The 14406-nt window shown below is 30.8% G+C and overlaps 1 protein-coding gene across 1 annotated transcript; it reads left to right on the forward strand.

The window, feature by feature from the left end:
- The first annotated feature begins 307 nt into the window (after positions 1-307).
- On the forward strand, positions 308-2071 carry LOC123220524 (class V chitinase-like). The gene is made up of 3 exons (XM_044642771.1): positions 308-1419; positions 1502-1660; positions 1920-2071. The coding sequence occupies exons 1-3, from the start codon at positions 702-704 to the stop codon at positions 1997-1999; spliced, it is 957 nt and encodes a 318-aa protein (XP_044498706.1). The 5' UTR covers positions 308-701; the 3' UTR covers positions 2000-2071.
- The last annotated feature ends 12335 nt before the right edge of the window (positions 2072-14406 follow it).

Consider the following 14406-nt stretch of genomic DNA (forward strand, 5'->3'; position numbering starts at 1 on the left):
GTATATAATTAAATATAATATATTATAATATAATTGATAATTTTAAATTAAATATAAAATAATATATAATTATATAATATCTATATATTTGTTATGTATTAAAAAATTATATACGTATAGCATTGGTTTTTCAGAATTATATTATGAGCGTAAGTTCTAAGTTGTGTTTTACGGTTAAAAAGGGACTTCACAATCACTTTCACTACCGTCATGTTCGAAAGGAACTCATTTCCGTAAGGAAAAAGTTGAGGATTCATTATTCTCAACTGCAGGTTACAGTACCATTGTGTGCTTGTTTATAGAAACTCGTGAATAATCATTGTTCTCAAGTAATTAATTTTCTTCAATGGTATTCAAGATTGTCCTCATCGTCTTCTATGTTTTTCTTTCTCACGAATTGCGCCCTTCAATGGCGCAAACTTGGGTCAGAGCTGGTTATTATTGGAAATCATCATACAGTTATGAGCTCCCCATTTCCAACGTAAATTCTTCTCTCTTCACCCATCTTATTTATGGCTTTGCCGGTGTGAATACCACAACATACCAGCTCTCTTTTCCATCACCTTATGATGAACTACTAATCTCCAATTTCACAGACACTGTGAAGCAAAAGAACCCATCAGTCAACACACTTTTGTCCATTTTCCTCATTGTTAAGCAATGATTCTCATAGAAAATCTTTCATTGATTCATCAATAAAAATGGCCAGGCTTTATGGCTTTGAAGGCCTAGATCTTTGGTATACTGATGCAAATACAAGCAATGAAATGTTGAATATGGGAATTCTATTCAGAGAATGGCGAGCTGCTGCTGTTCAAGAGGCAAGAAACTCGAGGCAGTCGCAACTTATCTTGACTGCCTCAGTTAAACATTTACCAAATTATTCTGATTCGGCAATTTTTCCAATAGAATCCACACAGAAGTACTTGAACTGGGTTCATGTTTTTACTTGTGATTATAAAAAGCCAACAATTACAAACTTTACAGCTGCTCCTTCAGCTCTGTATGATCCAAGTTGTATTAATAATACTGATTATGCTATAATGGCATGGATCAATGGAGGACTAGCATCTAATAAGCTTGTCTTCTGTTTGCCTCTGTATGGCTATGCATGGAAACTTGCCAATCCTCAGGTCAATGGTATTGGTGCACCAGCAAGGGGACCAGCTAACATAGAGGAGCAAGGATTCGTGAGTTATAATCAAATCAAGAGAGATTATATCGAACCATATGGAACTAGTATTACGTTCAATGCAACATATGTGGTGAAATACTTCACAGTAGGGACATCTTGGATTGGCTTTGATGATGCCGAAGTCGTTAGAATCAAAATTTCTTATGCCAAAGATAAAAAGCTACTTGGTTACTTTGTGTGGCAAGTCTACATGGACTATAATTGGGAGCTTTCTCGAGCTGCAGGTAAATATATAAGTGTTAATCCAAATATTCAAGCTTCATTATCCTATTGATATATATTTTTTTAAATCTGTAAAATTTTCAGCGGAAGAGGATAGAATTAATTTTCCAACTCACGAAAGTGATCAAACTGGAAGAAGTAATAGGCGTAAGACAGTAATAGTTTGGACGACAACTGCAACTGCTGTTCTCTTACTAGGCTTTGCCATTGTCTATTGCTGGATGAGAAAGCTCAAAAGAAAAGGTATCCTGTTCCAGTTTTATGGATTAATTTTATGAGTAATATTATATACATATAATTTTGAGTATTAGAAATTATATGTTATGTGTTATCATATGATTAGATAATATGATGACATAATATGATAACATATTATCTACATATCTAATTGGTTACTTAAAATTGGATCCTGGTGAATATTGCCAAATTTCTATTTAACATGCCTTAATAGATACGTTTATCATCGAAGGATTTGTTTTCATTTTATTTTCGTGGTTGACAGGAGTGGTAGACTCAGCCAAACAATCAAATGATGAAGTACCTTGTGGAGATTTTACAAAAAAAACGATCTTAATCTGGTAATATATACTTGGGTTGAGATTGAAGCAGCAACAGACAGATTTTCATTTCGAAACAAGCTTGGCGAAGGTGGTTTTGGCCTGTTTATAAGGTTATATTAATCGCATGGTCTATTGTTGGGTTTTATTAGTTATTTCAATCTAAAATAATATATAAAAATAGTAAATACTAATTAATGTATTAATGATGATATATTACTATATGATTTTAAATTTAGAATAAAATAAAAATTAACCACAGGATGACATATTATTATTAATATATAGATTATACTTGTTGTTAATACACATAATCTTACTCGTTGACAGTAGATACTAATAGATATAAATAAGCTTATATGTTATTATATAATTAAGAAATTTAATAAGTTATTTTATCTCTAATTTAAAATCATTTGATTACATGATAATACTTTAATTTGTTTGTATATGTTAGAATCTGCCATCATTTCAAGAGGATAGAAAATTAATAAAAATTAGTTTACTTGGAAAAAAAAAAAAAACTACCAATTAACTACTATAGTGTTTGAATTTTTTTTTTTCCAGGGCATACTACCAAATGGGCTGGTAATAGCAGTAAAGAAACTTTCAAAAACATCCAAACAAGGTTATGAGGAATTCAAAAATGAAGTTATGCTGACTGCAAAGCTCCAACATGTAAATCTAGTCAAGCTTTTGGGTTATTGCATTGACGGAAGACAACAAATGCTCGTCTACGAATACATGCCGAACAAAAGCTTAGACTCATACCTTTTCGGTATAAAATTTATGAGCAATTCTTTTCTTGTTAATGTTAGCCTAATTTATAATAATTTACATTGTTCACCAATGAGTTTGATGTAGATCCCATTAGACTGACATATTTTGGATTGGGAAAAACGTGTTCAAGTTATTGATGGAGTGACTCAAGGACTCATATATCTTCAAGAATATTCAAGATTAACTATTATCTATCGAGATATAAAAGTTAGCAATGTCTTGTTAGACGGAGAAGTGAAACCCAAAATATCAGATTTTGGAATGACTAGAATATTTTCAAAAGATGATCTTGAAGTAGACACAAACCGTATTGTTGGAACGCCGTAAGTATATATTATTGTCAATATGTATTTTACTAGTTACAAAAATGTTTCAGAAATTACTTATAATTTGTTATAATTCAATGCAACGGCTATGTTCCTCCTGAATATATCCATAATGGTAGATACTCAATTAAATCTGATGTTTATAGTTTTGGGGTTCTTCTTTTACAAATCATTAGTGGCAAAAGGATATCCTTTTTATATGGTTCGAATGAAAGTTAGAATCTTCTTGAATATGTAAGTTTCCAAAATAATTCATATTAGGGTTAAAAGTACAAGTTTGATAAGTCCAAATTATTTGACAATTTCAGGCATATGAGTTGTGGAATGTCGGCAAAGGCATGGAGTTTATGGATGAATCATTGAACGATACATATTCATACTGTAAATTAATGAGATGCTTGCAAATAGGTCTATTATGTGTCCAAGAAAATCCAATTGATAGACCATCTATGTTGGACGTTTCCACCATGCTAAAAAATGTAAACATAGATATGATGATTCCGAAGAAGCCTGCTTTCTGGAAACAAGATCAACCAAATAAATCTGTTGTACAGTCGGAAGGTTTTTCAGGGAGCACTCCATCAATTAATGATGTATCAATTTCAGATGTGTCAGCTAGATGAGCCTTACAATAAACATTTTAAGATTACTAACATTGTTATATTAATTACATGTTTGTTTTTGTATCAGTCCTAAAATTTGTGATTTTGTTTTAAGTTAGAACAATGTCATATGTACTTAGTTTTAGGTATCTAATTATGTACTCAGATAATAAATCATCATGTAATTAAGTGTTATCTTATTCTTAATTTAAAATCATTTAGTTATAAAATGATACATTATTTAAATATCTAATCTCATAAGATTTAATTACAAAGAAATTCATACATAGTTCAACTAACCAGTATCCACAAACAAGAGGTAATATCTATAACCTTCATCAGTGAAAATTGGAGTAGGGCCCACACATCAGTGTCCAAAATTTCTGGAGTATTGGTTTTATGACTCACCAGACTTCAAAGTAGACTGACTCAAATCTACCCAAATTTGAATAAGTGGAAGGGATTCTCCACTGGTATAGGCCGTCTCTAAATTTTATCTAAAGAAGAAAAATCCTGGAATCTTTGTCTTTTACAAAATAACAATATGAGATAAATTCTACAATCATATTGTTATTATTTGCTAATTTTTGTTAAAATATGATGCAAATACATGTAGCAAGGAAGGTGAAAGAATTAAAAGCACTTAATTTTCGGCTAAAGAAAGCTAAGCATGGACCAAATGCTTCATTTAATTAGCAACCAAAGTAAATTGAGAAAATGTTTTATTAATTGTAACAAACCATCTTGCATTTGTATAAATAGGCTAGTTGCCTTCACTTGTAATTCATCCATCAATCAAAAATTCCTTTTATCAAAAGTTTTGTCTTATAAATTTATGAGTGTTTCAAGAGTAATCAAGCTCTTGTACTCCATTTGAGTTAATAAAAATTTTTATTTGTATTAGACTAGTTGAAAATTTTATTCTATTTATTTTCTTAACAATGGTATCAGAGCTCGATTTAAGACAATCAGTGGTTTTTGTGTGATTATATGCATGTCTAGGAGTTCTATCTAAGGAGGTTAGTTTTTAAAGAGGCTTTGTCCCCACCAATCTTTGCTGAGAACTTTCCTGGTGTATATTAATTTACATATACACTTAATACTTTTCTTGGTTCGATCACTCTTAGGTCTCTATCTTTATGGCTGATATGAGTAACTCATTTGTCCCTGTCCTAGTGCCAATATTCTCTAGTGACAAATATGACTATTGGTACATCAAGATGAGGATGTTTTTTCAATTCCAAAATTTATGGGATATAGTCAAATTTGGATTTAGTATTCTAGAAGAGACATCTAGTTCGTTGAAAGTTGAACAAAAGATGTTGGAGGATAATCGGATGAAGGATTCAAGGGCTTTATTCATTTTACAAAAAAAGTTTCCAAATCCAATGGAGATATGCACATGAAACAACTATGAAGGCACAACATGATGATTCGTGGCTGTGGCATCAGAGGTTTGGTCATTTCCATTTCCATGGATTGAAGATTCTTTATTAGAAAGACATGATAATGAATTTGCTTGATATTCAAGAAAATGATAGTGTATGTGAAGTATGTTTTCTTGGAAAACAACAACATTAACCGTTTTCATTTGGAAAAGTATGGAAAGCTAACTTATTGGAGTTAGTACATATAGGCATATGTAGTCCAATGAGAACATCCACACATAATGGAAACAAGGATTTCATTATGTTCATTGATGATTACTTCAAAATGACATGGGTCTACCTTATTCATGAAAAATCACAAGCTTTTAAAGTATTCAACAAATTCAAAAACCATGTTGCGAAACAAAGCAATCACTACATGAAGGCACTAAAAAGTTATCGTGGCAAAGAATGGACCTCTAGAAAATTTGACAAGTTCTATAAGGATGAAAAAGTTAAATATCAACTGACGTTGTATATGCTCCAGAATAGAATAGTGTATCTAAGAGAAAAAGTAGAATAGTGATGGAGATGGCTAGAGCTATGCTAAAAAAAAACAATCTTCTTAACTCATTTTGGGTTGAAACAATTTACACAGTAGTTTCTTGTTGAACAAATATCCTACAAAAGTTGTTCAAAACAAGACACCAATTGAAGCATGGTGTGGACATAACCATCAGCAAAACATCTTAAAGTTTTGGGTTGTATATGTTATGTTTATGTACCAAAAGAAAAGATGAGTAAGTTGGACGAGAAAACAGAAAAAGGAATTTCTTAGGCTACAAAACTTAATCAAAGTTCAAATTTTACAACCTAAAATCCAAGAAGCTGATTATCTACCAAGATGTGGAGTTTGATGAAGAATTTGTATGGAACTAGGATTAAGGAATGGTTGAGAAAAGAAATATCAGTGTTTTGACACAACCAATGGTTTTAACTTAAGAATAAGCATTAGATGAAAAATCATAATTTGAACCAAAGACTTCAACCAATATTGCTATTGGTCAACATGAAGAATCTTCTCTAAAGACTTCATGGAAAGTCAGATCTTTTGTTGACATATATAAGTCTTGCAATTTCATAACTATGGAACTAGAAGATTTTGAGACAGTTTTAAAACGGGGAGTATGGCTGAAGGTCATGTAAGAAGAAATGAAAATGATCAAGAAAAATAATCTTTGGGAGTTGGTGGATCATCCTAAAGATAAGGAGATCATTGGAGTGAAGTAGGCTTACAAGACAAAGTTCAATTTTGATGGCACAACTCAAAAGCACAAAGCTAGACTAGTTACAAAAGGCTATATACACAATAATTTAAAATCGATTATAATGAGGCATTTGCTTCAATTGCACTATTAGACACCATGCGAACTCTTATTGCACTTGCTACTTAGAAGAAGTGGAAGATTTATCAACTTGATTTGAAATCAGCTTTTCTCAATGGATACCTTGAGAAAGAAATATATGTGGAGCAACCTTAAGGGGTTTGTGATTTCAAGAGAGGAAGATAGAGTAATTAAACTAAAGAAAGCATTATAAGGCTTAAAGCAAGCTCTGAGAGCCTAACATAGCAAGATTGATGAATATTTCACCAATCTAGGATTCATAAGGATTTAGGAGGAGTAAATGCAAACAGACTCTATACATCAAGTCTCATGACAACAACATTCTCATCATTTCTCTTTATGTAGATGGTCTTCGCTACATAGGGAACAATGAGAAAATGATGAAAAAGTTTAAAAAAGATATGATGCGAGTATTCGAGATGACAGATTTGAACTTGATGCACTATTTTCTTGGTATTGAAATAATCCAAGAAGAGTCCGAGATATTCATCTCACAAAAGAAGTATACTTAGAATTTACTTGAAAGATTCAAGATGTTTGAGTGTAAGCCAATAGCAACTTTATTGGTTACTAATGAAAAATGCAAAAAAGAAGATGGTTTATTGGGTGTCTACTCTACCTAACTACCTTTCTGTTAAATATCATGTACGCTAACAGCCTACTTCGAGGTTTATGCAAAATCCCAATCAAATTCACTATAGAGCTCCAAAGAGAATTTTACTATACTTACAGAGTACAAAAGACTAAGACATTTGGTTTAATCTTGTGAGTAACTTGAAGTTAACTGGCTACACTGATAGTGATTGAGCAGGATCTATAGATGACATGAAGGGTACTTTGGGCTTTTCATTTACATTAGGCTCAGGAATATTCTCATTGGGGTCTAAGAAATGAGAAAGTGTTTCACAATCATCCATAAAAGCAAAATATGTAGTAGCTACAAATACAACAAATCAAGCGATTTGGCTCTAAAAGATACTCAAAAAGATGACATAAGCTCTACAACAAGCAACAAAGATTCTATGCAATAGTAAATCAGTAATCGCAATAGCCAATAATCTTGTCTTTCATAATTACACGAAACACATAGTGATCAAGTATCACTTTCTTAGAGAAGCTTTTAGCCAAAAAAGAGATAACACTTCAGCACAACAGGACTGAAGAACAATTGGTGGACATCTTCACGAAAATGCAACCATGAGATAAATCTGAATTTTTCAAAAATTTGATTGGAGTTACCAAAACGTGCATTAAGGAGGAGTGTTAAAATATGATGCAAATACATGTAGCAAGGCATGTAGAAGAATTAAAAGCACTTAATTTTCAGCTAAAAAAGACTAAGCATTGATCAAATTCTTCATCCATTTAGCAACCAAAGTAAATTGAGAAAATGTTTTATTAATTGTAACAAACCACCCCTACATTAGTATACATAGGCTAGTTGCCTTCACTTGTAATTCATCCATCAATAAAAAATTCCTTCTGTAAAAAATTTTCCCTTATAAATTTGTAGTGTTCGAAGAGTAATCAAGCTCTCATGCTCCATTTGAGTTAATAGAAAATTTATTTCTATAGACTCTTTAGTTAAAAATTTTATTCTATTTATTTTCCTAACAATTTTAAATTACTTAGAAGATTTTTGTGATATTGGAAACACATAAAATATCTTTCCAATTAGTCAATCAATGTAGTTCAGAGGTGAATGAGATTGAACCTAACTGTGATTGGAAGACACTCTCCACTCCTTACTAAGGATGAAAATGCGTTTTTAAGCATTTCTCAAAAAAAAAATTTTCCTTATTTGAGATTCAAAAGTAACTTGATGAAACCCTAAATTTGTAGTGTGGGGAAAAAAATGAAGGGTTTTCTTTTGTAGTCTGAAATAAGAACTGATCCTTTAGAGGTGAAATTGAAATTGAAATCGAGCTTGCGGAGTTGAAAATGGAGGAATAGTGAATTGTGAAGAACTGAAGTTGAGGCATGCTTTTTTTTTTTTTCCCTAAAACATATACAAATAAACACAAAAAACATCTAGGAAAAATAAAAGACATACCAACATTGTTCTTATGCAGCTTGTCATAGAACTGTTTAAGTTAAGAGTTAGCTCATTCCCTCCCTTCACCAGATTTAGATGTATTCTTTGTTTCATTGCTTCATTTCTACGTTAGTCTTGTACAACTGGAAACAACTCAATTTAGAATTGTTTTCTGGACTTTTGAATGGATTCCGTGAACAATAAGTTGAGACTTCTGCTAGTGGGAATTTAATCTTGACTTCTGTTAGTGTGGGATCACTTGATTCGATCCCACACCATCAATTTTTTTTTCATCAGGGTTGTCACACTTTCACGCATCTGTATTCTAGATGCATCGTCAATAACATTATCACCTCTAAAGTTTTTAAATAGATTAAACTCATTTGAGTCTAGATCTATTTGTAATTTTTTGTTCACTATTACAAATATTAAATTTAGGGACAAAATATTTAAGGACAATTTTAATTTCTTCTAAGAATGTTACTTTTAGAGATAAAATTTTAATTACATCCCAAAATGATTATGTTAGGGGACAAAGTTAAGATTTATTTTTAAGGACAATTTCAATGTCATCACAAAATTATAATTTTAGGGATAATTTGATTGTTATCCCAGAATGATAATTTTAGGGTACAAAACCTTAATTTAATCCCTAAAAACGTAGGATTTGTTTTTTAAGGATGATTTTAATTTTGTCCAAGAATGTCATTTTTAGAGACGATTTTATTTTTATCTCAAAATGATAATTTTAGAAGACAAAATTAAAATTTTGTCCCAAAAAACGTAAAATTTATTTTTAAAGACAATTTTAATTTCATCTTAAAATGTTACTTTTAGGGATGAAATTTTAATTTCATCCCAAAAAATATAAGATTTATTTTTAGGGACAATTTTAATTTTGTCCTAAAATATTATTTTTAGGGACGATTTTATTTTTGTCTCAGAATGATAATTTTAGGAGATGAAATTAAAATTTTATCCCAAAAAATATAGGATTTATTTTTAGGGACAATTTTAATTTTGTCATATAATGTTACTTTTAAAGACGAAATCTAAATTTAGTTCCCAACAAGATAGAATTTATTTTTAGGGTCAATTTTAAACAGTTGATCTCTGGTATGAGTGTCCTACAAAGTAAGATATCACAAATGGGAAACGAAGTGCCTTAAGATTTTTGGTTGATTAGTTTAGCATTCTGGTAGGCCAGATGAGGAGATGGTAGAATAAACACATTTGTTTCATGTTTTTAGCTGAGTTCGTCATCAAGAGGTAGGCTGCTCAGTCTCAGATTAACGGTTAAGCTACCAAAGTAATATGGATAGAGGCTTTTCTATGTTTGAGTTACTGAATTATCTATACATACAATAATCAATGAATGTATTGAATTTATTTTGAGTTTGTTTTCTGCCTGTTGTACCTAGTATTCCTTCTGTCATTTTCCAATAAATTTTGACTTCATTGTGGCTAAAAACTTTGTTGTTTCAGGTTGTTTATAGTGATGTTTACATGCTGGATGATGAGATGAAGTGGAAAGTCTTGCCCCGAATGCCAAAGCCAGATTCCCATATTGAGTTTGCTTGGGTGCTTGTCAAAAACTCTGTTGTCATTGTTGGAGGCATAACAGAGAGGCATCCTGTAACCAAAAAGATGGTTCTTGTAGGGGAAGTGTTTCAGTTCAACTTGAATACATTGGTATAAACCTTTCATCCTTTATTCACTTGATTTCATGCATGTGCACACATATTTATCGTTTCAACTATTTAAGGGGCAGTTGCTAACGTCTTTATTGGCTCCAGCTGCCTATACTAGGGTTGGGCATATTTACCTGATTATTGACCCAAAGTGACTGACCAAAAATATTTGGTTCGGTAATAGGCAGTGCACTAAAATACCTATTGGTATTAAAAGGCAGTGCACTTGCTTGAACTAATATTTTACCGTCACTGTATTTGTTTGATTCAAATACCCATCTCCTCATTTCATATATTTGTCACATTCATTTGTTCAATTCAAATCAACAATTCACTATCAACTCATGAGAAACAATTCACTACAAACCCACAAAACAAACCCCAGAATTCAATACAAAAATAGTGGAATATAAATCAAAACAAAAATTTTTGTTCTCAATTCCCAATACAATCAAGGAATAAATTTTTTATCTTTGATTGACCATACAATTAAGGACATAAAAAGTTGTCTCCAATTTACTATTTAATCAAGGATAGAGAAATTGGTCCCTAATTTATTATACAATCAATGAAAAAAAAATTGTCCTCAATTTATTACACAATTAAGGACAAAAAATTTTGTCTTCAATTCATATATAATTAAGGACAAAAAATTTTACCCCTAATTTATTACACATTCAAGGATAAAAAATGTTGTCCCTCATTCATTACACATTCAAGGATGAAAAAATGGTCCCTAATTCAATGTATGATTAGGAATAACAAATTTTGTCCCCAATTCATTACATATCTAAGGACAAAAAAAATTATCCCCCATTCATTGTACAATCAAGAACGAAAAATTTTGTCTTTAAATGTGATTATTTTGGGATGAAATAAAGTTACTTGGGATGAAATCTATTTTATTTATGAACAAAATATTTTGTCCCAATACATGTATATTTTTATAACGAAACATTATTTTATCCACAATGAGTAGTTATTAATGACGATCTCATTTTTCATGGGCATTACCAATTGCTAACACATTTTTTTTTTAATGATTTGATCTTTCATCCCAAATAACTTTTTAATACGAAATTTTAACTTTTTAGGACAAAAATTTTCATCCTTAAATATTTGTTGTGGTGGTTGAGTAAATTGAACAATAATAATTGACAAAATTGTAACATAAACAGAAATTAAATTATTATGCACAGATTGATACTGCTTGAGAATTGAGAGAGTTTGAGAATACGATATTAATGAATGAAATTGTTGAGAGAATGCGAGATTCAAAATAAGATATTGAGAAATTGTAAGATTTTTGGGAAGAGGAAGGGGGTTATGTAGGAAAAAATTTAAACAAAAAAAATTTTAATTTTGGTCAGACCAACTATTTAAATTTAAAAAAAAAAAGCACTGAGATTGTATTATTTTTTGGAGGAGAAATAAGATTGAGAACCTTTAAAAAATTTTAATTCTTTTAATGTTTTATATTTTTTAATAGTCTGTTATAGTAGTGAGTTGTGTTACGCTGACCTGCAAGTCGATGTCCATGCTTATAGCATGATCCAGTTAGCTGCAAGTTGTGCTCTCACAGGTTGGGCTAAAACAGGAGCCTCAGGCTGACCTGACCCCTGTCATGTCTAATTATAACAGAACACTTTATTTGCGTTAACCTCACACTGAACTGTTAATGGAAACTCCTCCATTTTTCACATCCTCTCTCAAACTAAAGGATGTCGTGCTTTAGTTCGAAAAGAGGAACTTACGTAAACAGAAATATCATCGGCATCTATTTTGCAGATTTTTCACCACGTTGTCCCTTCGTCAAGGTTATTTCTACTGGAAAATAGACTACAATAGTAACATCGTCCTAGCTCAGTTACCAACTTCAACATCAAATTTTCTCAAGCTGAAACAAATCACCAGGATGTCCCTTCTTTAAGGTTCTTTGGATCTATTGAAAATATACTGCAACAGTAACATCCACCTTGCTGAGTTACCAACTCCAGCAAGTCCTCCCTCAAAATGTCAACAAACTGATACTATGTAGAAAAAAATTGGACTGCCAGCAAGTTTTCAACTACCGACTCCCTCACATAACGAGTAGCAATCTCAATGTGTTTTATACAATTATGAAACATAGGGTTGCAAGCCAAAGATCCAACAATCTGGTTGTTACATCACACTACTACGTTATCCACATAACTTACTAGCAATTCTTTAGAAATATTAATTAACCAAGCTATTTCAGTTCCTACCTAATTGAGGGCTTTGTATTAATTCAGCTTCTGTGGAAGAAAGTGCCATTACTGTTTGCTACCTTAAACATCACTGAATAAAATTACCTCCAAGATACACACAATGCCTGCTGGTAGATCTCAAGTCTTCTATGTTTCAAACCGAAGTAACACTTCTATAAGCTTCTAAATTCAGCAAAGTATTTGGTGTGAAAACCAGGTCAAAAGTCAACGTTCCCTTGACATATCTAAGAAACATAGGATCATGAATAAGTTGACTATCCCTTGTATGTAACCTAGTTATGTCACCATTGGTGTAGAATATGTTCTTGCTTCTTGCATTTTGGTTTTGATAAGAAGATCCTGAGTATATTTTGTTTGACTCCAATGTAACCCTTTAGATGTTTTATAAGCTTCGAAACCTAAAAAATAACTAAGCGCCCCAAAATTCTTAAAAAGAAAATTTAGTATTCAATCTTAAGTTAAAAGAGTATCATCTACACCATAGATGATGACATACATATAGTGTTTAGAATATCTGAAAATGAACATATTTGAATCTAATATATAATAATAAAATTATGCGTATTTATTTTGAATATAAATTTAATATGTTTTATCAAGTGATCGTGTGATTTTGAATTAAAAATAAAATAACACCTAATCACATAATGACACATTATATATATACTTAAAAATGAATATACATAAGATTGTTCAATACATAAATAACAAAGCTCTTTTTTCAATAAAGAAATTTTCAACTTTTCAAATTAGGCCTTTGGGGCTTGTTTCAGCTCACACACACACACACATATATATCTATATATATATATATATATATATATATATATATATATATATATATATATATATATATATATATGTTTAGCTTGCATGCATCAATAGTATCTTACTGTAGATGAAACCCTGAGGGTGTGTTTGAGTATGATAATGTTTTATGATCAATAATGAAAGATCACCATAAAGATAAATTACCTAAAAAATTAGTGAGTATAAATTATTACTATATTTGATAAAATTTAATATATATAAATAATTATTTTATTTGGTTAGAGGTAATAAAATAATACTAAGATATAATTTTACTTAAATACCTTTGGGTATAATTATTCTAGAATATCTTACATGTTACCTATTATATTAATTAAAAAAGAAGTTATTTTTATCTTAAAACAACTAGTTAAAATGTGAAATATGGAATTGGCTCCCACAAGATAGACTTAAGTTCACACACTAGTATTTTCTAATGTGCATCTATTGAAGTGAGACATCTTGATGGTCACTATAACAAATTACATAAAAGGTCGCAAAAATTTTTATAAAAGAAAATAAAAAATTCATCTTAAAAAGTTAAGTGGGATGACAAATTAAATTATCACAAAAGATGCATTACCAAAAGGTAATACCCACGAAAAAAGAAATTGTCCTTAAGAATAAGTCATTGTGGACAATAACATTTCACTATAAAAGGATGCACATTTTGGGACGAAATTTTTTGGCTACAAACAAATTGAATTTCATCCCAAATAACTCTATTTTTGTCTTAAAAAGAACACATTTGAAAACAAATTTTTTTGTGTAGAGAATTGATGACAAAATTTTTTGTCTTTGTTTAAGTGGTGAATTAAAGACAAAATTTTTCTATCTTTAATTGTGTAGTGAATGTAGGACAAGATTTTTCATTCTTGATTGTGTGGTGAATACAAAACAAATTTTTTCGTCCTTGATTGTATAATGAATTAGAAACAAAATCTTTTGTCATCACAGCAATATGCAGATCTTCTTAGCTTATATAAGCTATGGTTTTCTAGGGAACAAACTCATTCAACCGGTGACCATTGAAGGAAACTTTTCCCCTATTATCCGTGAAGAAAACAGAGACAAAATTGAGTTTGAGTTAAAGAAAGAAAGAAAAAAGAGAGAAAGGGTGAAGTTATAATGGGGTATGGTTTTGCCTGAAACTTCCTTTGAGAAGA

The sequence above is a fragment of the Mangifera indica genome, chromosome 7 (assembly GCF_011075055.1).
Source record: "Mangifera indica cultivar Alphonso chromosome 7, CATAS_Mindica_2.1, whole genome shotgun sequence".
NCBI classification, from domain to species: domain Eukaryota; kingdom Viridiplantae; phylum Streptophyta; class Magnoliopsida; order Sapindales; family Anacardiaceae; genus Mangifera; species Mangifera indica.

Excerpts from the sequence above, each read along its gene's own strand:
- LOC123220524 (XM_044642771.1), top strand. The coding sequence starts at position 702 with ATGGCCAGGCTTTATGGCTTTGAAGGCCTAGATCTTTGGTATACTGAT. Across the intron at positions 1,420-1,501 it reads GGAGCTTTCTCGAGCTGCAG|CGGAAGAGGATAGAATTAAT; the intron begins GTAAATATATAA and ends TAAAATTTTCAG. Across the intron at positions 1,661-1,919 it reads GAGAAAGCTCAAAAGAAAAG|GAGTGGTAGACTCAGCCAAA; the intron begins GTATCCTGTTCC and ends CGTGGTTGACAG.